The sequence below is a fragment of the Camelus bactrianus genome, chromosome 13, assembly GCF_048773025.1.
Source record: "Camelus bactrianus isolate YW-2024 breed Bactrian camel chromosome 13, ASM4877302v1, whole genome shotgun sequence".
Taxonomy (NCBI): domain Eukaryota; kingdom Metazoa; phylum Chordata; class Mammalia; order Artiodactyla; family Camelidae; genus Camelus; species Camelus bactrianus.
The window spans coordinates 61,236,685-61,258,038 of record NC_133551.1 but is presented as its reverse complement, the minus strand read 5'-3'; the positions used below and the strand labels follow the sequence as shown (position 1 = coordinate 61,258,038).

Sequence of the window (21,354 nt, the reverse complement as noted above, 5' to 3'; positions counted from 1 at the left end):
TCAAGATGGGACAAACGTAGTACAGAATATGAAAAAGCAACTTGGCAACAAGGACACACAAGGTTGTGTAATATGTAGTAAAGAGTTTAGGTTCTCAAATCAGACAGACCTGGGTTTCAGTCCTTACACAGCACTTGATGGCTGTATGACCTTGGGCAATACCTATCTGACTATTCTGTTGGAGTCTCAGTTTCTTACTATAGAAAAGGGAATGTAGGAAACTCCTTTCAGAGTTGTTGAGGGTGTGCAGTGAAATAATACATGTAGAATAGTGCCTGACACACAGGAAAACACTCAAAAACTGGTAGTTGAGTATCATCTAAGCACCTTGCTCTCTCCAGCTCAGCAGGCGCTCTGTCCCATCTCCCAACCCTGCCTCCTTTCTGCCCTGATCAGGGAGAAACTGCAGAAGCATGGGGTATGTATCCGGGTCCTGGGTGATCTGCATTTGTTGCCCTTGGATCTTCAGGAGCTGATTGCACAGGCTGTGCAGGCCACCAAGAACTATAACAAGTAAGTTTTCAGATTTCCCCTCAGGGACCTGTATCAATCTTTGACTCCCTGCCAGCTTTAGGAAGACTTCCTGGGCTTTCCTTGGTCTGCATTTGGTGTAAGAAGTAATGAAAAGGTGGTTTTGAATGCTTAGAGACTTTCTCCTCCATCTGCAGGGCAGACCAGAGATGGCTCTGCAATACCATGTTACATGTGTATATACTCACACATACAGTTTCTCATCTTTCTGCTTTATGTGCCTACTCCCCCAAACATGTGTATTTTAATATATAAATATATGTGTGTATTTTTTTTTGTAATTGACAGAAGATGGAGTGGGAATGCAGCAGACTTTATCCCTGTCTCTGAAGACAGATCCTTAAAGGAATTATTTTTCTGTCCCACTCCTTTAACCAGTGGTTGGGATGACCTTGGGAAGATGTGCAGATGCAAAGGGGAACAGAATTCAATAATCCAAACTTCATTATAGGTGGCTTAGGCATATAATGTACATTTGGCAGTAGATTTGTTCCACATCAAATTTCTTTCCTGTTCTCCTTTGCATGTGCTAATTCACAGTGAGTTCACAACCTCTGAAAGCTGGGTGTTAGCAGAAGGGAAGAGGATTAGGAGGGTAATAAGGGTCAATTAGTATTTTTCTTATTACAAAACTAATATTTTTTTTTCCAAGAAAACTTGGAAAACGTAAAAAATTCATAATCTCACCTTTCAGAGATATCCATGATTAACATTTGGTGTGTGTTTGTTCTGCCACAGAAGGGGTGCTCTGTAATCATTGACTCACTTGTTAGTCCCTGTCCCCCTTTGGTAAATTATTCTGTTCTTCCCTTCTCAGGTGTTTCCTGAATGTCTGCTTTGCATACACATCCCGCCATGAGATCAGCAATGCTGTCAGAGAGATGGCCTGGGGAGTAGAGCAAGGCCTGCTGGATCCCAGGTATCCACAGTTGTTCAGCATGGTAACTGATAGCGGAAACGAGCATGCTCCAAACCATAAAATCCCTTCTAAGTCCTGTACTTGGGCCAGAAGTCAAATCAGGAATGAATGTGGAAAGATTTGTGTGTGTGTGTGTGGGGGGTCCCCCACACTTAGTGCCTCGGAATGGCTGTAGCCTGCTTCGGAATTTCTCTGCATTCACCACTCACCGAGAAGCCCCAGAAAAACAGTATACCAGGTAGCAACTGTGTGACATTCAATAAAAAATGATGCCCTCCTGGCCCCTTGGCAGAATTTTTCTAATGATTTTTCAGGAATGCAGCTTTTGAGGGGTTTAGTCCTTTAGGCCTCGCATTGCAGTTTCATGCAAGATTGAGATATTTTTCAAAAAGGAAGTTGTTAATTATTAGCAACATAGTGGAATAATCGGAACTTAGGAGAGACTTTAGAAGCCATCTGTCTACTCAGTCCCTCTCCTGTCATTATTAGTGTAACCTTTGGTAATAATATTAGTAAACTAACAACACCAGTAGTAAAATAATAGTAGCAAAAAATAACCCAGGCAGTGTGTTATGTTCTGTATTAAGTCATTATTCTCATGTGTAAAAGATTCAAGTCTTTTCTCCCTTTCACAGTTGAGAAAACTGAGCTTACATTGAAATGACTTTCCCAAGTTCATTCTGCTAGTAAGTGCCAGAGCTGGGCTTCATATTAAAAACTGTCTGATTCCAGTCTACTTTTTTTTAATTCCCTTTATTCTTTTTTAAAATGTTTTATTTATTTGGAGGGGGGGTAATTAGGTTTATTTGTTTATTTATTGATTTTTAATGGAGGTACTGGGGATTGAAACCAGGATTACCACTGAGCTATACCCTCCCCACCCCATACCCCGATTCCAGAGTTTTTGCCTTGAATTTTATTATATGGGATCTTGGGACCCAGGAATTTTTCTGATTCCCTTCCAGGGTATAATTTGATTTTCCTAGGAAACTAAATTAAAAATCAAGAAGTTTTTTCAATGAGAATGAAAATAAGAAGAAAAGCAGACAGTTTTTAAAGCTATTTTATAAATCCCTCTCCTCCAACAGCAGGGTGATCTTTTTGTGCCAGATAGTTTATTCATTTAATCAATCATTTATTCATTTAGCAAATATTTTTTAAGTGCCAGCTAAATGCCAGGCACATTGCTGCACATACGTGTAAGAACAAAAACACATTATTTCCTGCTTTCATGGAGCTCTAGTAAGGGAAATAAACATTAATCAAGATTACACAAATTGGCATAAAATTATAATGATGATAAGTGTGATAAAGGCATTGGTGCATGGTACAACAAGAATTTATAATAAAAGGAGTGGACCTGGTAGGGAGGGCTCCCCAAAGGAAATGATAAGTGACCTAAGAAGTAGGGGAGGATAAGTAATAACTGGGGAAAGAGGCAGTAGAATGAGGAGCTTGTTGGTTGCACAAAGATTGTTGGAATAATTCAAGTAGAGAGTATTTGGAAGGGAGCTTGGATTATGGTGGTGATGGTAGAATAAACCAAATAGACTGTATCAGGAACTACAAAGCAGATAAAACCGGAGGACTTGATGGACTGACTCTGGGGAAAGGATGTATTATGAGTGACTCCAGGGTTTTTTACTTATAAAAGAGTGGATAGTGGTGCCCTTCACTGTGCCAAGAACCCTAAGAGGATGCAGTTTGAAGAGGAAGGTCAGGAGTTTGGTTTGGGATATACTGTAGATGTTGAAATTAGATATAAGTTCAGTAGTTGAAAGGGGAGGTTGGGGTATCAGTGTGGAGATCATCTGTATTTAGGTGGTAACTGAAGCTAAGGGAAGGCATGAGGAATCTAAGGAGAGCCTGGAGTGAGAAGAAGAGAGGGCCTAGGATGAAGTTTTGAGAAACTCAAAAGTTTTACTGGCTAGGTTGAGGAAAATGAGCCTTAAGGAAAAAAGATAATGAACAACCAGAAAGGTAGAAAGAAAACCAGGACTGCCAGTATTACAGAAGCCAAGAAGAAAGGGCATTGGTTGATGCAGGTGGGGTGGGGCATGGGCATTGCTGGAAGCAAGTGTCAAAAGCTGTAGAGAGATCAGTTAATATGCGTATTGAAAATTAGCTATGGGGGAAAAAATTAAGATTTTGGTTAGGTTGGCAGCATGGGAGCTGGGCAGGAAGATGAGATATAAGGAGATGAGAGATGTATAAGTAGATGCAAGTTATTGGTGATTTTCGAATTCTTGGCTTGTAGGATGATTTCATAGTTGCTCATTATATTTTTAGTGCTTTACAATTAATGTTTTATATAATTTTTGTATAAATTAACTAATATAGTTAAAATAATAGGGGGAAAATATTTATGCTAAAAAGAAAGAAAGCTATGTTGCAAGCACATTTAATATACATTCATGCCTGGGACTAGTGTGATTTATACTCATACCACATTGCAGTGGCCACTGACCTTTATCTCCTGCTTCTTTCCCAGCAAGTTTTCTCATACCCATTTTCTCTGCCCTGTGTGGTTTAGTAACTTGCCTGTGTGGAGTTAGTCATGCAGACATACATGGGCTGGGCAGGTTACTAAGGTAAGAAGGCTGATGTCTCAACCCATCTGCTGTGGAAGCTTGGTGCTCAGCTCAGACTGGGCTAATCAAGGCCCCAAACAGGGCTCCTTACATTATTTGATTTTAGACAAATCCGTATTTATAACAGTCGGTGAGTTAATTACAATCCTTCCCATAACTGGAATTTTTCTGTTCTCTCATCACTATCTAATAACTCTTCATTTTTCTTTCTTCCAGGGTATTTTTTTCTAGCAGTTGAATTAATAGATTGTTTTTGAGTCTGGAATTATAGAAGAAGGAATTGGATTGAGTCTGGAATTATAGAAGGAGGGATTAAGTTGAGTTAATAAACTCTCTTGAGCAGGTCTTCACCTTCCCTATAGACTTCTGCCTTCCTCTTAAAACAGTAATAATGATGTTAATAATAATGGCTAATATTTACTAAGCATTTACTCTGTGCCAGGAACTTGCTAAGTATTCCACGTGCATTATTTCATTTAATCCTTAGACCCTTTGCGGTAGATACTGTTTTTATCTTCATTTTAAAGACGAGACTCCTAAGACACAGCAAGGTTAAATAACTAGTCCAAGTTCGCATAGTTGACCAGGATTTCCAGCCTGGCTCCAGGGCCTGTGCTCTCATTCACTGTAGTATACTGACTACCTTATAGGACGATTGAAATGAATAATAACACAGTATAAAAATCAGTAACTAATATTTATCATCTTATTATGAGGCAGGCGCAAGGCTGAGAGCTTAATCATGCATATTCTCATCTGATTTTCATAAGATAGTGAGTATTTGTCCCATTTTATAAGACCGGTTAACTAAGATTTAAAGATTTAAAGACCTGCCCAAAGTCAAATAAGCTAGTAAGTGGAATAGCCTGGACTCCAGCTCAGGTGCATCTACCTCGAAAGCCTATGTACTTCACCATCTTCTTTATAAATTGAATGCCAGAGAAATGTGTTATGTTGTTATCACAGGGCACATTTCTGTGTATCTTTGTACCTTCTAGAAAGGATCTGTCTTTCCAAGACAGTCCTGGGAACACACCGACATGTTCTTACTCTCCCTTACACTGTTGCCAGGTCTCCCTTCCCAAAGTTGTTGCCATATCTCCATTATAGGTTTTAATTGATTTTATTTTAGGTTGGCCATTTCCTGGGAGGAGCTATTATCTTGTTGAATGCTTGTATCTCTCCAGAAGATGCATTTTTAAAAAATTGTGATAAGATACATATAACGTAAATTATACTATTTTAACCATTTTAAAGTATACATTTCAGTGGCATAAAGTATGTTCAGAATGTTATGTAATCATCACCACTATCTATTCCAGAACTTTTTCATTATCCCAAATAGAAATACTTCTTTTAAAAAGAATACAACCTCCCTCCAATACATACACACTTTTATAATTATAAAGGTCATTTGTGTTCATTAGAGATAATTTGCAGGCTGTATAAAAATGAAAAATTAAATCTCCCAGGATTCTATCCTCAGCAACAGCCCTGGTAACACTTTTGATTTTAGGTATTTCCTTCCAGCTCTTCCTGTGTGGCTGTATATGTGTGTGTGTGTGTGTTTAATTACTGTGTTGATTTTTCCCATCAAGTTGTGACAATGTCTGTTACCTGTGTTTGGATTCTAGGTTGTTAAGAAAGTACATAGTCAAAGACTTTCTTTAGCCTGTATGTATTCAGTTTCATAAAACCAATATGTATTTATTTCTGAGATCTATTTTTAATGGTTCATTCATTAATTTATTCAAACATATATTGAGTCTTTTTCTGTCCCAGGAAGGTCCTACAGTGAAAGAACAGGATAAGGGTTTGCCGTCAAGCATCTCACAGTCTGATCTGTGTACACTAATAAGTAGTCCATGATGCCATGTAACACAGTAAGGGATATGATATATAGGGTACAGAGCAGGTACTGAAAAAAGTGGTCATCAGCTATGGTTGGGAGTTAAGCCAGCGTCATTTTTTAAAACACAAATCCAATTATGACATAAATATTTATAACAGAAAAAAATCACACTGTGAACAGTTAATAACCTGAATCATGCTTTGTTCGCTTAATGTTGTAATGTGAGCACTTTTCCATGTTCCATGTTTTAATAATTCTTCACATCATTATTTTTAATGGCTACAGAATATATCTTGCTTTAATTTCCTTAACTGTTTTGCTATTGGTTATGTAGGCTGTTTCTTTCTTTTTTTCATTTTTCAGTTTTATTAGGTAGAATTGTTACAATTTGACTGCACATATACAATATATTGCATATAAATACATATATACAGTATACTGCACATTTTTAAAAATTTATGTATATGTACTATTCATTGTTTCTAAGAACGTTTAGAGCTTTAGCTTTCTTACATAGTTAACAAAGGAATAAAGTCAATGGCAAAATAAGAATTCAGAAAGATACATACATCCCTCTATTAACAGCAACATTCTTTCTAATTGCCAAGATATGGAAGCATCCTAAGTGCACATCAATAGATGAATGGATAAAGAAGATGCAGCATATATATGTAATGGAATACAACTCACCCATACGAAGTATATTTTGCCATTTGCAGCCCTTCCTTTGCTTTTTTTTTTTTTTTTTTTCTTTATGCAGGCTGTTTCTAATTACTTCTTATTACAAATAGGGCTACAATGAAATATATAACCTTAACTGTTGTCTGCATTTTGGATTGTTTCTTTGGGATCTGGGTCTGGATGTGTTCATTTCACCTCATTCTTGCCAAGATTTTTTTTTTAATGTAGACTTCTAATTTTTAGGTGAAAATTGGTATTTTACTTTTATGTAACAGAAATTATTTCTTAGAAGTTTTCACTTAGACAGCTAATGCTGTTTAGTTGGTAGATTTTTGTTGGCCAAAGCACAGGTGTTTTATTTTCAATTTGTCAGTTTTATCTTTACCCACTTAGAGTTATCTCCTTTTCAAAAAGAATTCTGCCCACTGCATGAAGTAGATAGAACAAACTTTTTGCAGGAACATTTGAAATTCAGAGTGGTTAAGCGGGGTTCCAAAGTCCCATAGCAAAGTGATGGGTCTGGAGATAGTTTTTATTTTCCTTATTTATATAGCACTTTATAGTTCCCAAGTACACTCAAATCAATTATTTCATTTGATTTGACCCTCACAATAACCTATAAGTAGATAGGACAAATGTGCCCATTTCAAAAATAAGGGAGCTGAGAAATTATGTTGATTACACAGAGTTTTACATTTCTTATTAAGAGAATTAAGACCGTTCTGCCAAGACAAGACTCAGATTATCAGGGAAATCTGAACCAGATTCTTATTGCCCAGTCATAAGTGAGTATTGCTTCTCATGTGGTAGTACAGAAAATAAAGCTTCCTCTGTGGTTTGCAAACAGATAACTGAGAGATGGTGTAACCTACCCAAAGGCACGGCTAATGAGTGTAGAGCCTTGTTTGGAACACTCAGCCCAGATCTGTCTGCTTTTTTTTTTACTATGCTCCCAGAATAATGTTCCCACCAAGAAATTTTCTTCTAGGCCCTTCCCAAGATGCATTTCTTACTACTTGGAGATTCCAAATTCTGCCTCTGGGTACTTGGTAGGATTGATAAACAGTGTTCTTGGAACCACCAGATACCAGTCTTGCAAATACCACCTTTCCATGGATACGAAGGTTTAAAAGAAGGTTCAAATAAATGCTGCCAGTCCCCATTCTTCCTTCATTCCATCTTCTTTATGAGTGTCTGCTTGAGCGAGTAGCTCTTAACGCACACAGGAGGGATGATCATTTTGCTGTTTTTTTAAATCCTAAGTAAAGTGGATTTTTGCAGTGTTTCAGGGTCAATATAACTTAAATTTAAGGTTTTAAAAATATTTTTTATAGTAAATTCAAACAATAATGGAAATACATGAAATAAAAAGAGATGGTTTTCCTTTGCTTCTCCAACCTTCCAGGGATAATCACTGTTAGTAGTATGGTGTATGTCTTTCTAGACTACATGAATTCACGTGTGTGAGTATTGAGTTTGTGTGTATATTTTCCACACTGTATTTTTCTGAAACTTGCTGCTTTTTCATTTAATATTAGATCTTAGACATCTTTCCAAATCAGAGCATTTAGATTTATCTTTATTAAAAACCAGTTGCATAGTACTTCATTAAATTGCAGGGTCTTAGGGTGTATGCATTTTAAAAACAAGATGTTCTAAGTGAAGGGTAACACATGTTCTAGTGGGTGCATCTTGTTTTAGGCCTGCTACTAAAATGACTGGGCAAATTACTCATCTTCTTTGAGCCTCAGTTTCCTTGTCTATAAAGTGAGGATCAAAATACCTTATGTAGTGTGAGAATTAAAGTCATTCATTAATTTATCAAGCATTTGTTGAGGGCCTTCTGCATACCAGGTAGTATTGCCCAATGTATTTCATGGTGTTCTATAAACTGGGAAGTCTTATATAAGGAAGTTCACCATGAGAATAATCCAAAAAGAGATATGTGCTTATCTTTGTCTCTTCCTCACTCACCTTAGTGATGTCTCTGAGTCTCTGCTCGATAAGTGCCTCTATACCAACCACTCTCCTCATCCTGACATCCTGATCCGGACTTCTGGGGAAGTGAGGCTCAGCGACTTCCTCCTCTGGCAGGTAGGTAGTTTCCAACCACTGTTCTGTTTGTGTCAGAACTGAAAACTGTGACTGCACCCATAGAAGATTGGAGGGGGAGCTAAAATCCAGAGAAATGTCTCCAGACTATGCCTGGTAACATTTTCTGTCTCTTCCTCATCTGTCCCTTGCTTTGTGAGCCTGTGTGGTTCTTGCTCTCTAAAGTGTCCAGAGGAAAAGTCAAGGCTATCTAGCTGGGGTGAAAACTTTGCTTGTGCCTCTGTTCAAGGAACTGGACTTCTGCCTAATGTCCCTGAGCATAAGCTTCTGCCCTGGTAACCTGCCACATGCTCAGCACCTCTGTGCTAGAACCTTGCCTTGCAGTTACTAATCTCTCTCCTTCAGAATAAAGGGGCTGTATCTATACAGGCACAGTCCACAGGGATATAAACTATATGCAGACTCTTTTTTAGGTACCTGCCATTGCCTCTCAGCTCAGTTATCCCAGTGTAGGTAGTCCTCTAAAAGCTCCTATTCAAATAAGTTTATCTCTGCTTGAGAATCTCCATCATCTGTTAACTTGGCCCCTGGGTAGCACTTGGCTGGGGGAAACCTTGTTCAAGAAGAAACTGGAGGGAGAGATGCAGCTTGGAAGCAATTCACATGATAAAGTGCCAGAAATTTTAATGGACCACAGTCTTAAAAGTGAACTAGCAAGATTTAGCTATTGAAGATACTTTCAGTCTTTGGCTATATTGAAGGAAGTATAATGTGCAGCTTATAGTTCTATGGCACTCTCTGCTGGTTAGATTATATCTGGAGTGTTTTCTTCTGAACACTGAGGTTTTTGTTTTTGTTTTTTGTTTTTAACCATTTTTAATTCATTAGTCACAATTTCACATTTGAAAATATCTCACAGCAATTTTTTTTTTGTTTGTTTGGTTTTTTGGGGAGTGGTAATTAGATTTGATTGATTGATTGATTGATTGATGGTACTAGGGATTGAACCCAGGGCCTCAAGCATACTGAGCATGTGCTCTACTACTGAGCTATACCCTCTCCCCCACCCCAAGCACTGAGTTTTAAGAGACTGCACTGATAAATTAGAGGACTTAGCAGAAGAGGCCACCTGGATGACACAGAATCATGTCCTGTAAAAGGAATGAGTGAAGGATAGTGGTCTGGAGAAGAGAAGCATAGTGACAGTTTATTCCCTTTGAAGAAAATACTGAGTTCTTCCTTTGTGCTGGGAATATGGCAGTGACCAACTTAGAAATAATCCCTCCTATCTTAAAACTTTGTTGGCAAAGACAAACTGAACAAGTCATTACAACCTTGGGAACAGATAGCAAGCAGCTCTAATCTAGCCTCCAAATATTTGAAAGAATTTCACTTTGAAGAAGAAATAAACTTTTCCCAGAGAAAAGACCTGAGACCTTGGTAGAAGTTCCAGAGAAGGTGACATTGGTTTAGCGTGCTATGTGACAACTATTATCCCCCTTGAGGCACTGAATTCCTCATCACTAAAGGTATCAAGCAGTGACTGTCAAGAATGTTCCAAGAGGGATGATTTTTATTAAAAGCTTACCCAGCTCTGTGCTGTGCTTTATGTATGTTATCTTGTTAAATTTTCACAGTACCTTAAAAACTAGATATTCTTATTACCCAGTTCTACAGTTGAGGACACTGAGGCCCAGAGAGGTTAAGTAACTTGTCTCAAGTCACATAGATGGTAAGTGGTGGAGCCAAAATTCAAAGCCAGGCGGTCTGGCCCCAGAGCCCATGCTCTTAACCACTGTGCCTACTCTGCTACTTAAAAATAACAATGGCAGTTACCATTTGTTCATTGCTGACTTTTATCAGACACTGTGTCTCCCAGATGACCTCTAAGGGCCAAGAGCCAATAACATAATCCAGATGTTATTTCACAGCCCTAAAATTGGCTCTTAGAAAAATCCTGGTGGAAATGTTGATGTAGCCTCCCTTTAGTCTTGCCTTGCTACAGGCAGGTGATCTTACTGCCTCAGATGATCCCTACCCCTATTAGTGAATCAGGGCTGGCAGCAGCAGCTGCAGCTCAGGATGCTTGTGCCATCTCATCTCAGTGTGATCAGCCTACTTCTTCCTTGGAGCCTGACCAGGGATATGTTCCAGTATCATGTTACTAAACCATACTCTCTTTCTTCTCCACTTTTGCCAGACCTCCCACTCCTGCTTGGTGTTCCAGCCTGTTCTGTGGCCAGAATATACATTTTGGAACCTCTGTGAGGCCATCCTGCAGTTCCAAATGAACCATAGTGTGCTTCAGGTAAGAGTTCAGGGCTGGCCTGACTGGATGGGATGGAAGAAAGGGTTAGCATTGATTGACCACCTACTACTATATATGTCAGGAACTTGCTAATAAGCATATTAATGATAATGACAGTAGCTACCACTTACTGAGTATTTACCATGTATCAGGGACTGTGAACAGTTTATATGCACTATCTCATTTAATGTTCCCAAGAACCCAATGAGGTAGGTCTTATTGGCCCCATTTATGCAAATGAATAAATCAAAATTATTTAGTTAAGGACATATAACCAATAAAAGACAGACCTGGGATTCATGTTACAAGTCTTTAATCTCTTTACTATGGAAACCCAGGAAAGGCTTCTCAGAAAGATTGGCCATTATTCTCTGAATAAATTAGCCTAATAAAAGATTGTAGAAGTGAAAGTATACAAAATCCAAGATTCTTCCAGAGGGATTAAGAACAAAATAGCACTGTCTTTCTGTTGTATAAAACTATGTTCTGCCAAGGTTTGGAGTTCCGCTCTCAGTTTTGATCACCGGATCTTGAAACAGGCTTCCTTAGGAGGCAGAGTCACCTGCATTAGATTAGGACTCTTCATAATAATGGTATGTAGTGGTGGCCACTAACATATTGAAGGTCTACTAAGTCACCTCAGTGTTTTCATGCAAGTTTTCTTATTTAACCCTTCCAACAATATAGCAGGTTTGGTGCCCTCATTTTTCAGATATGGAAACAGAGTGGCAGAGTAACTGTCCCAAGGCCACATAATTTTAAACTAAAAGCTAGCACTGCTTCTTGACTCTGGAGAGATAATGGCCGGGAGGAAATTACGATGTAAATCAGGACTTCTTCGTCCTCTTGGCATCAGGGCTTCCTTGGAGACTTTGATGAAAGCCATAGACTGTCTCCCTAGAAAAATTTCACAGGTCACTCTAACACATGGCATTTTGCAAAGAATTGCACTAATCACTGAAACACATAAAATACTTTCAGGGGTTCACATAACCCCTGAAATCTTTCCAGGAATCCCAAGTCCACAACTGCTAGAATAAGTCAGTCAGATCATGAAGGTTTGCTCGTGTGCTTAATCATTTAGTTTCAGAATATGAGGAAATTGAGTTCAAGTGAAGGGAAAAACAGCAGTCTCTTATCCACCATCAGTGAGGAATGAGTATCAGATTTTTCCACATGACCAAATCTCCCTTTAAAAACTAAAACTTTTTCTTAATCCTTTTTTGATAGAAAACTTCCTGAAATCTATTTTGTGCATAATTCATTGATACCTACTGTATTCCAGGCTCTTGCTAATAATGATGATGACTAGAATAATCACATTCTAAGAAAGCCGGTAACGATAATAGTAACTGCCATCTTGAAGCACTTTACTGTACAGGGTGGCCTTGAATGGTGGGACTCTTTGTCTAAGCTAGATGGTCCCAAAATAATTGGCTTTGGGGTTTCTTGTATATTTTTCTGTGCCTTCCCTCTCATTCCCTGCCATGGTCAATGTCTCATTTTGACAGCATCCCTTCTTCCCTTCTCTTCCTATTTACTATTTTAAATCAGCTACAGGCAAGGAAACCAGTCAATCAACTTGTTAGAATGATTTCTGTAAAGTGAGAGTAAACCAGCCTTGCATGAAGCCCAGAGGATCTTGGTGCACGAGGTTTTTTGTGTATGGGTATTCTTGTCTCTAATTTGGCTATTTAGAAGCCTTTTAGTAGTTTCAGGTTTCTCAGATACATTCCCGCAAGGCTGTCAGAGGAGTTACCTCAATTTTCATTAATTCTATAAATATCTATTATTGAGTACCTGGTCTGAGTCAGGCACTAATAACATTATATTAGTATTAGTATTATATTAGTATTAGGCACAAGAGATTCAGCAGTTAGTCAGCCAGACAACATTTCTACCTTCATGGAGCTTATATTTTCATTTGAGGAGACAGATAACAAACAAGTAAACAAATATATATGTATAATTTTGGATTGTAGTAAGGCAGTAAAGAAAATAGAGCAATGTGCTAGAAAGTATTGAGGAGAACGAGAGGTACTGAATAGAGCAGTCAAGGAAGGCCTCTCTAAGAAGGTCTTTTTTAAGCCCTCCTTAGATGAGAAGTAGCCAGACATGTAAAAATCTGGGGGAAAAGAATTATTCTCTGCAGAGGGAGCAGCAAGTGCAAGGATACTAGGGTTATAAACTTTAGGTCTTGGAAGAACAAAGAAAGGTCCAGCATACATGAGAGAGAAGGATACAAGATGAGGCTGGATAGGAGTCAGGCCTCTGGTCACTTAGGGCTTTGTAGGTCATGGTGACACATCTGAAGACTTCTGATCAAGGGAATGACAGGATCTGACTTATATTTTGTAAAAGTCAGTCAGGATTTTCAGAGGGCAGGAGTTAGAGACCAAACTCCTACAATAGTCCAGGTGAGAGGATGTGCTGTCGGGAAGAGGAGGGCTGTATGGATGGAGGTGGAGGAAAAACAAATGTTAAAACAGAAACAAACGAAACTAACTTTAAGTTGATAATATAACCCCCAGAAAAGGGATTAATTCAAGTTACCTGGACACAGTTCTCTGATTATACATCTTTAGTGGGATATATTCTAAGGATGATACAAACTGGAAAGCAAACTTAAACATCACTTGAGAGGTTTATCAGTGGGAATGTCGATGATGTAATTCTGAAACTCTTATGCCTCTTGTAGGATAAAATAAATAAGTACAAATATTAATGTTATTAGGAACCAAAGCATTTAGGTTTTGGCCTGGGCAGTTGGTTCTGCTGTTTTCTAGGATGAGGTGGAATGTGTTTGTGGATAACCATTTAAGAGTTCCATTTGAGGAGGAAGGGTATAGCTCAAGTGGTACAATGCATGCTTAGTGTACACAAGGTCCTGGGTTCAATCCCCAGTACCTCCTCTAAAAATAAGTAAATAAGTAAACCTAATTACCTCCCCCCAAAAATAAAATAAAAAAATATTTACAAAAAGAGTTCCATTTGGTACCCAAGAATCATAATTTAAAACATTTATTGAACTCTTACCATGTGTCAGGCATCCTTTACTTAGATTCTGTATAGTGCTATAAGGTAGATACTATTATTAATTGCCCCCATTCTTTTGAATGCTGAAACCAAAGTAATAACACTGATCTTGACTGTCCTGAACCTTTCTTCAGCAGACCTCATGGGGTTCTGGCCAGGCTTTTTCTACCCAGGAGCCCTCAAACTCTGTTTATAGAAATCTTAGCACCTCCGCAGAAGCACTAAGGGTACAATCCAGACTAACAACATCCTGGCCAGTTTGACCTCAGACCAGAAAGCTGTCTTTCTGATATCTCCCTTTTATATATCATGTATCCTCACCAGACTGGACTCTTCACAGTTCCTTTGCCCATACCCTTTCATTTTCAACCTCTCCATCTAGTTCTTGCCCTGTCTCCCAATTCCCATTATTAAATTCTGAGCTGCTCTGTCTCTAAGTCCAGCCCAGTATGTCCCCATTCCCTGCAGGAAGCCAGAGCAAGTTGGGTTCTCGATCATTAGTAGCTCACTGGGATGAGGGCAGATGCTAATGGAAGCAGGGACTCAGCCACAAATCATGGGAGGCTAGACCTTGGTATCTAAAGGGACCATGAGTCTCCAGGTGGTCACCCATTAGTCTTAGAGAATGGGGGCTGGCAAAGGGAAGAAATCTCAACTATGAAACAGTAGAACAGACAGAAAATCAGGGCAGGGAAGGAGTAGGTGCAGTACAGAGCCACTGATCCTCAGTTACAAGTGGCATGTATGGGAGGTTCATGAGGGGTCATTGACAGATGAGGAATAAATGCTCCACAAAATCTGTATTGATATAGAGGGAAAAGATATGTGCCCCGAGTAAACATCCTTTGATGCATTTGTCAGAGATTAAACACCAGGCTGGATCAATCGACCATTTTATTTCTAGTGCTCTTCAGGTAGTCACTATCTTTTCCTCAAGGTGCTGACTACTAGCTGTGTGACTAACTGGACAACTATTTAACCCTTCAGAGCATCATTTTCCTCATCTGTAAAATGAGAGGGGTAATAATAATAACAATAATACCTGCCTTACAGGTTTACGATAAGGGTTCAGTAAGCTAATACACTAAAAGTGTTGAGTGTGGTGCTGGAACAGAGTTTATTCTCAGAAAATAGTGGCCAGTATTGTTCACCATGTGTGTCTCTGGGCTCTTCATCAGACTTCACCTGTCTGCAGGAAAGCCATAGACGCGTAGCGCCCTGCTCATCTGGTGTCCTGGTCCCTAGTACAATTCCCTAGGCAGGGAGACTCTGGGTGCTTGTCAGAACATATTTCCAGCAGGAGGTGCTCTCTCTCAGATAACCCTCCGAAATGCATCCCCCATGCTACTGACCTGGGCATACTGATTATGGCAAATGGGGACTTATGAGAGGACTTGTCATTAGCTAATGAATGTTTTGAAGCCCAGTACATGCATCCTCTCTCCACCCCCCATTGAGGTCAGAGGGCTTGAGGATTTATGTACTGGAGGGGCTATTATATCTTGTTCCCTAATTCTGCTGAGGAGAGAACAGGAACAGAGAGGCTTAATGCCCAGGAGAGGTTTAGATGAGTATATTAGAGCCCCATTTCTCAAAATGAGTTCCATGGAGCCCTTACACCAAGACCACATAAGGTCTGTACAGGAAGTATTAAAGCCCTCACCTCTGATCAGTCATTTTAAAGAGACAGTAGACAGTATAGTCCAGAAGAGGGAAATTGACCATTAGGACTTCTGTTAGCCTAGATTTTCAGAGGCTGAGTCCCTGAGAAGAACTTAGAATGTCTCTGAGGTAGGGAGGTAGATCCAGACCATGTGGAGATTGCACAGAGGCCTCTAGATGCAGGCCACTGGTTCCCCACTTCACTCCTAGAAAATACAGCTTATCCAGAGGCACAAAACACATTTTCCATAGATCTCTCAAGAAGCCACTTTTGTGGAGGAACCAAGGGAACTTCAACCCAGTGAGTGACATAGGCCAAGTCCCTCCCTGCCTCAGCCTTGGTGTCCTTGTCTGTATAGTAGGAGGTGGAGCCAGTGGTCTTTACGAGTTCCTCTGACTCTGTCATCTTACCAGTGAATCAATGATTCCTGGCAAATAGGAGCAAGGCTCTGCCTGGCTACCCACTCCGTGCTCAGCACTCAGTCTAGGGCTGCCATTTGGAAGAAGCCTGAGCCTCATGGAGCAATTTTAATCAGCTCCACATTTCCTCCCTCTGTGGCTGGGTGCCCTCATCCTTTCTGTCCAGCCAGAATTTAGCCTACTTAGCCCTAGCCATAAGCAGTGGTGATAGAAGAACAGCTGTTAATAGCCAGCCATCAGGTTGGGCATTCATTATCTCATTTTTCCTCAAACCACCCAGTGAGATGGATACTATCATCCCCATTTTGCAGATGAAGAAGTCGGCTTAGAGAGGTAAGGGAGTCCTGTGGATAGGAACTTCTCAAACCCTAGTGCTCCAGGCAGATTCACACTGGCCTGATCACGTTCTTTGATTTTATGAGTCTTTGCCCATTATTCCCCTGCCTGAAGACCTCCCACCATACCCTCTACCTTTATCTGAATCACCCCCATTGGTTAAAGCTCAGATGAAATTCTGCCTGTCCATGAGATTTCACTGCCCCCAGCCTTCGTCAATCACAATTTCTGTCTCTTCTGAACTACATGTCCCTTTCTCTTGCCTCTCTGATGACCTTACCACATTCTACCTGGTATTATGGTATTTGTGTACGTATTTGTGTCCTACTCAGCCTGTAAGTTCATGGATTGTGGTGACTGTATCATGTGCATTTCCACACCCCCAATAAAGTCCTGTGTGTAGGACCCAGGGTTCTTCCTGACCAAAGCCAGGATGAAGCCCCTCCAGCAAGATGGAGACCCTTAGCAGCAACTTCTCAAGCTTGTTTTAGTCTTCATAGCTCTATATGTGAGCTTGTTATCATAGCAGAAGAGTACCCCTGAATCATTCAAGAGCCTAGAGGGGAGATTTTCCAGCTTTTTTCACTTGTCAACTTTATTCATGCAATAAATCTTTATTGCTGAGAGACCTTAGCAAATCACTTCACTACTCTGAACCTCCATATTTGTCTCCAACAGATGGAAAGTACCTCCCTAGATGTATTGTGAGGGTCAAGTGAGACAACAGATGAAGTGCTTGTGCACATGTAAGATATTCCTTCAAGGGTGAAAACAGAGCAATCCAGGTGTTTACAGGCTGAGTAGGACACAGACAGGTACACAAATACCACAATACAGGGTAGAATGTGGTAAGGGTCTTCAAGGGTACAGGATGCCAAGTCCACAGCAAAATGGGAGTTTCTCACACATGGAATAGGTTTGGCAGGAGGAACTCTGGTGCGAAGGCTCTGCAGCCTGTTAGAGTAGCAGGAGCAGCAGAGAGCATCGATGTGAGGCACACAGCAAGACCTTGGTTCTTCTCCAAAGGGATTTTCCCCTCCTGTACCAGGAGCATCCTCCTTGTCCTCCTGGTATCATGGTCAGTTGACTGAGTACTTCTCATGTACAGGCACTCCAAGTACCAGAGAGGAAAAGCCAGTCTTTATCCTCTAGGAGGTTATGGTTTGGAGACACACACAGGGTATAAGAAGTGCTGCCCAGCCTATAATCACCCACCTGGTGTCAGAACTGGTTCCAGGAGCCCTGAGGGCTCTGTTGAGCCTTCAAGGGCTCATTTCCTAACAGAAAAAGTGGACTATGGACACTAATGCCTACTCTAGAGGCAGAATGTAGTAAGTGGCTTAAAAGAGCTGAACCTACTTCTCAGAATGTTCACAGGAGGGTCAATTGCTGGGTGAAACAGGCTGGTCTCCGTATGAGAGGCAGTTCTGGAGCCAAACTCTGAAAAATAACTTAGGGAGTTGGGAAGATGGCACCCTTAGAGCAACCTAGGAAACCCAAGGAAATGACCTAATGGATGTGCCCCAGGCAGGAATAGGACCTTCCTTGCATCAGAGAATGGGCAGTAATAACTTGTAAATTTGCTGTTTCTGTTTGAGAGCCTGCTAATATGCCAGAGGGGTTTTGCATATATTATCTCTAACCCTTAAAACCACTGTTTAAGGTAGGCACAACCCTCACTTTACAGATGAAGAAATGAGGTTAGGAGAGGATTTGCCCAAAGCTACAAAGCTAGGTGGTGGGGGAACCAGAAGTCAGACCTACATCTGCCTGGTTCCCTTCCAAGTACAAACCTGAGAATTTCAAGAAATAGAGATGCTCCCAACCAAAACAAACCAGGATGGACCCAAAACTGCCACAGCCCTGCCTGTACAACATGGGAACCACCCATTACACACCTACTTCCAAACCTTTCCAAATCTGGTAGAAACTCCCCACTGTTCCACTCAACTTGGCCTGTCCTGTGCCCCGCCTCTATCCCAATTCCACCCACACTTAAAAATGATCTCCCTACCCCAACCCCCACTTTTCTCTAGCAGAAGGCCCGAGACATGTATGCAGAGGAGCGGAAGAGGCAGCAGCTGGAGAGGGACCAGGCTGCAGTGACAGAGCAGCTGCTGCAAGAGGGGCTCCAGGCCAGTGGGGACGCCCAGCTCCGACGGACACGCTTGCACAAACTATCAGCCAGACGGGAAGAGCGGGTCCAAGGCTTCCTGCAGGCCTTGGAGCTCAAGCGGGCTGACTGGCTGGCACGTCTGGGCACTGCATCAGCCTGAGGCTGGCCTCCTGCCACTTTGCCCTGCCCTCTATCTCCAGGGCCCCACTCCCCTTTCTTTTCTTGGTGAAAGGCACCTCCCTCTTGATGATGAATTGTGTTTCCTTTGCTTGGCAAGGGAGCCCCAAAGGCCAGATCTGCTGGCCATAGATACCTCTGGGCTGCTTGGGACAGTGCCCTGGGGAGGGTTGAGGGTGAGAGTCTCCCACAAGTACACTAAACCCAGCTCTCATCACCAATAGGTTTGAAGAGCAGGAGGACCCGGCACTTCTGCTGCCTGCTCCTTCCATCTTTTCCACCTCTACCAGTGCTTCTAGCTGCAGTTTCTTTTTCCACCAGCATATCCTTCAACACACAGAATTTCAGAGAAGTCTCCCCAAAACCCTAGCCCTTTTCCCATCCATCTTAGCCTCTACAAAAGATGTGGCTCCACCTTGGATCTGCTGGTAAATAGCTAATAGACAGCCAGCATTATCTGGGCAAGGAAGGGGAGGGAGAGACAGAAAGAAAATTTGCCCATCTGCTGCTCCTCCCCCTTGGCTCTCCACCTGGGATTTGCTATTGAATCTCTACCCCCTCCCACCACGCAGTGCTGATTGCTCACTGGAAGGCTCAGCGCCCCCAATGGCGCATGGAAGCCAGGCGGGTGATTACAATCCAATTACCTATTGTCGACTCAGCCCACACAAGCTTTTCTCCTCCTCTTGCAGGGCATGGGGCCAGGGCTCCACTCCCCTGTGAGACTGGCCCCCTCCATGGCTACAGGGTAACAGAAGGCCTATAGGCCCTGGTGCATCTAATCCAGCACAGGCTTCCTTCCCTGGAACACATCAGGACCAAGAGCACAGAAACAAGCACTTCTCCCAAATTACTGCCTCCTGCCCTCAGTATCTCAGACTCTGCTTCCCACCTCCTCAGGCTTTGAGGCTTCTCTTGGCTTTTGACCTGGCCCCCTATGTAGGCCCTGAGACAATTTATTCTCAGCATGGCAGGGTCTCAGCTTGTGAGGGCCAAGTCTGCCCAGCAGGGACAAGACGACCAAGTCAAGGGTTGTGTCCTTTCCCTTACCTCTCCCAACCAGGCCTCGCTGCAGAGCTGCTGAGAGGATTAGTGCCTTTGAAGAGCTGTCTGCCTGAGCAACTCTGTGCTTCAGGTTCCCCAGAGCAGCGAGCACCAGCCAGTAATAACCAAATGCTACTCTGTTAAGTCTTCCCATTTTACTTTCTGCAAACTGTTTCCCCAGCACCTCCCTCTAGGGGAGAGTTGGGGTCTTGCAAGCAGTGCTAAGAGCGTGCTCTAAAACCCCTAACTTCCATATACTCCAGTCTCCTCCTCCCCTTCCTGTGCCTGTATACCTGGCACAAGAGACCCCTTGGCCATCATCCCTGCTCTTAAAATCTAGCATAAATGCCAGACACTGCGATTGAGAAGCCAATCAATGCACCCTTTGGCAGGTCCCCCATGCACACCTGGCACTCCCCACTACCAATCCCTGGCACAGGGTTCCCAGAGAGCAGGTGCTGTACATTTTCCAGCTTTACAATGGGGCTGTTGACAGCCTTAATTAGGGAGGCATGAATTATGCTGCTATAATGCAGAGCCCTACAATTAAGGCGGGAATGAGGGGCTGGAGGCAGCAAATGGAATCGGTCCTGTGAGCATGATTGTTGAGTCCTATCCCCTCTGTGTGTCTGACTTTCCCTAATACGATCAGGGTAAGCAGAGGTGATTAACGGGGCTGGTATCTTTCTTCAGCCTGAGGACCTGTATCCTGGGAAAGGTACAGAGTGGGGTGGGGTGAGGAGGGGCTGCCCCAAGAGGCACTGTAGGTAATGGAAATTAGTAAGGCTAAGGGAGCATTTGCTGCCCAGGAACAGGGGCTGCAAATAGTTAATATAAACTCATTATGGTTACTTTATACCCATGTGATTTGTACAAACCAGCTAAACCCTTGCCTCAAGAAACTAGGTGGGTCCTATTTAAATGTCCTCCCACCTGTGAGTCAAGCCCCCCACTTGAGGATATTTATCCTGTTCTTGTGTTCTCTTGGGTGTCAAAGAGAATTTTAAAAATTCTTAGATGTAAAATTTGTTTGCAAACAGTGCAACAGAAGAAGACCGTGTTTTGCTGCTGCTGTCTACCCCTCCCTCAGGTGCGCTTGGCTACCTCTAGGATCCCTAGCTTTGGGGACAGGGTAGCCCTGGAAGAGCCCTTTTGCCATCCATCGCAACACCTGTTCCTCTACGTGTTTCCTAATCCCCGGACACTTTCCTCCACGCTCCTTTTCCTCGTTAAGTGAAAGGAAGCCAGCCTGCCAGTGTGGAAGGAGGGATTTCGCCAGCTGCGTTTGCAGCTCCCAGGCTTGGTGGCCGTGTCGAGAAGGGGGCAGCTGAGCTTTAAGTCTCTGAAGCGGGTGGAGCTTAGGGGGAGGGGAGTGCCAGTAGGCCTTCTTGGCGGCCACTCTCCATCATTCTGTGGCGGGGTTCTGAGGTCCGGGAATACAGGGGCAAAAGTGAGCCTCCCGACAGGCTTGTGGGGGGCTTCGTTGGCATTTGGGGAGGCGGCTGAGCAACGGTGCTGAAGGGACAGCTCCTACCTGCCCCACTGCACCCGAAAGGCACCTCCGCGTGTAGTCTCTCCCTCGAACCCCACCCCCCCCACCAACTTCGAGTGGACCGCCTTCTAGGTGAG

General features: G+C 42.2%; 1 protein-coding gene across 5 annotated transcripts in view; it reads left to right on the top strand.

Moving 5' to 3' along the window:
• DHDDS (dehydrodolichyl diphosphate synthase subunit) overlaps nt 1-20,581 on the top strand; it is a 28,046-nt gene extending 7,465 nt beyond the window's left edge. For 4 of the 5 annotated variants that reach the window (XM_010948015.3, XM_045511420.2, XM_045511422.2 and 1 more), the window contains exons 5-9: nt 397-513; nt 1,349-1,450; nt 8,554-8,668; nt 10,827-10,934; nt 18,425-20,581. In XM_010948015.3, the coding sequence (XP_010946317.1) occupies nt 397-513; nt 1,349-1,450; nt 8,554-8,668; nt 10,827-10,934; nt 18,425-18,664 (682 nt within the window). In that variant the 3' untranslated portion in view covers nt 18,665-20,581. The remainder of the gene's footprint in view (nt 1-396; nt 514-1,348; nt 1,451-8,553; nt 8,669-10,826; nt 10,935-18,424) is intronic. The other variant, XM_045511423.2, reaches the window with a different exon arrangement.
• The last annotated feature ends 773 nt before the right edge of the window (nt 20,582-21,354 follow it).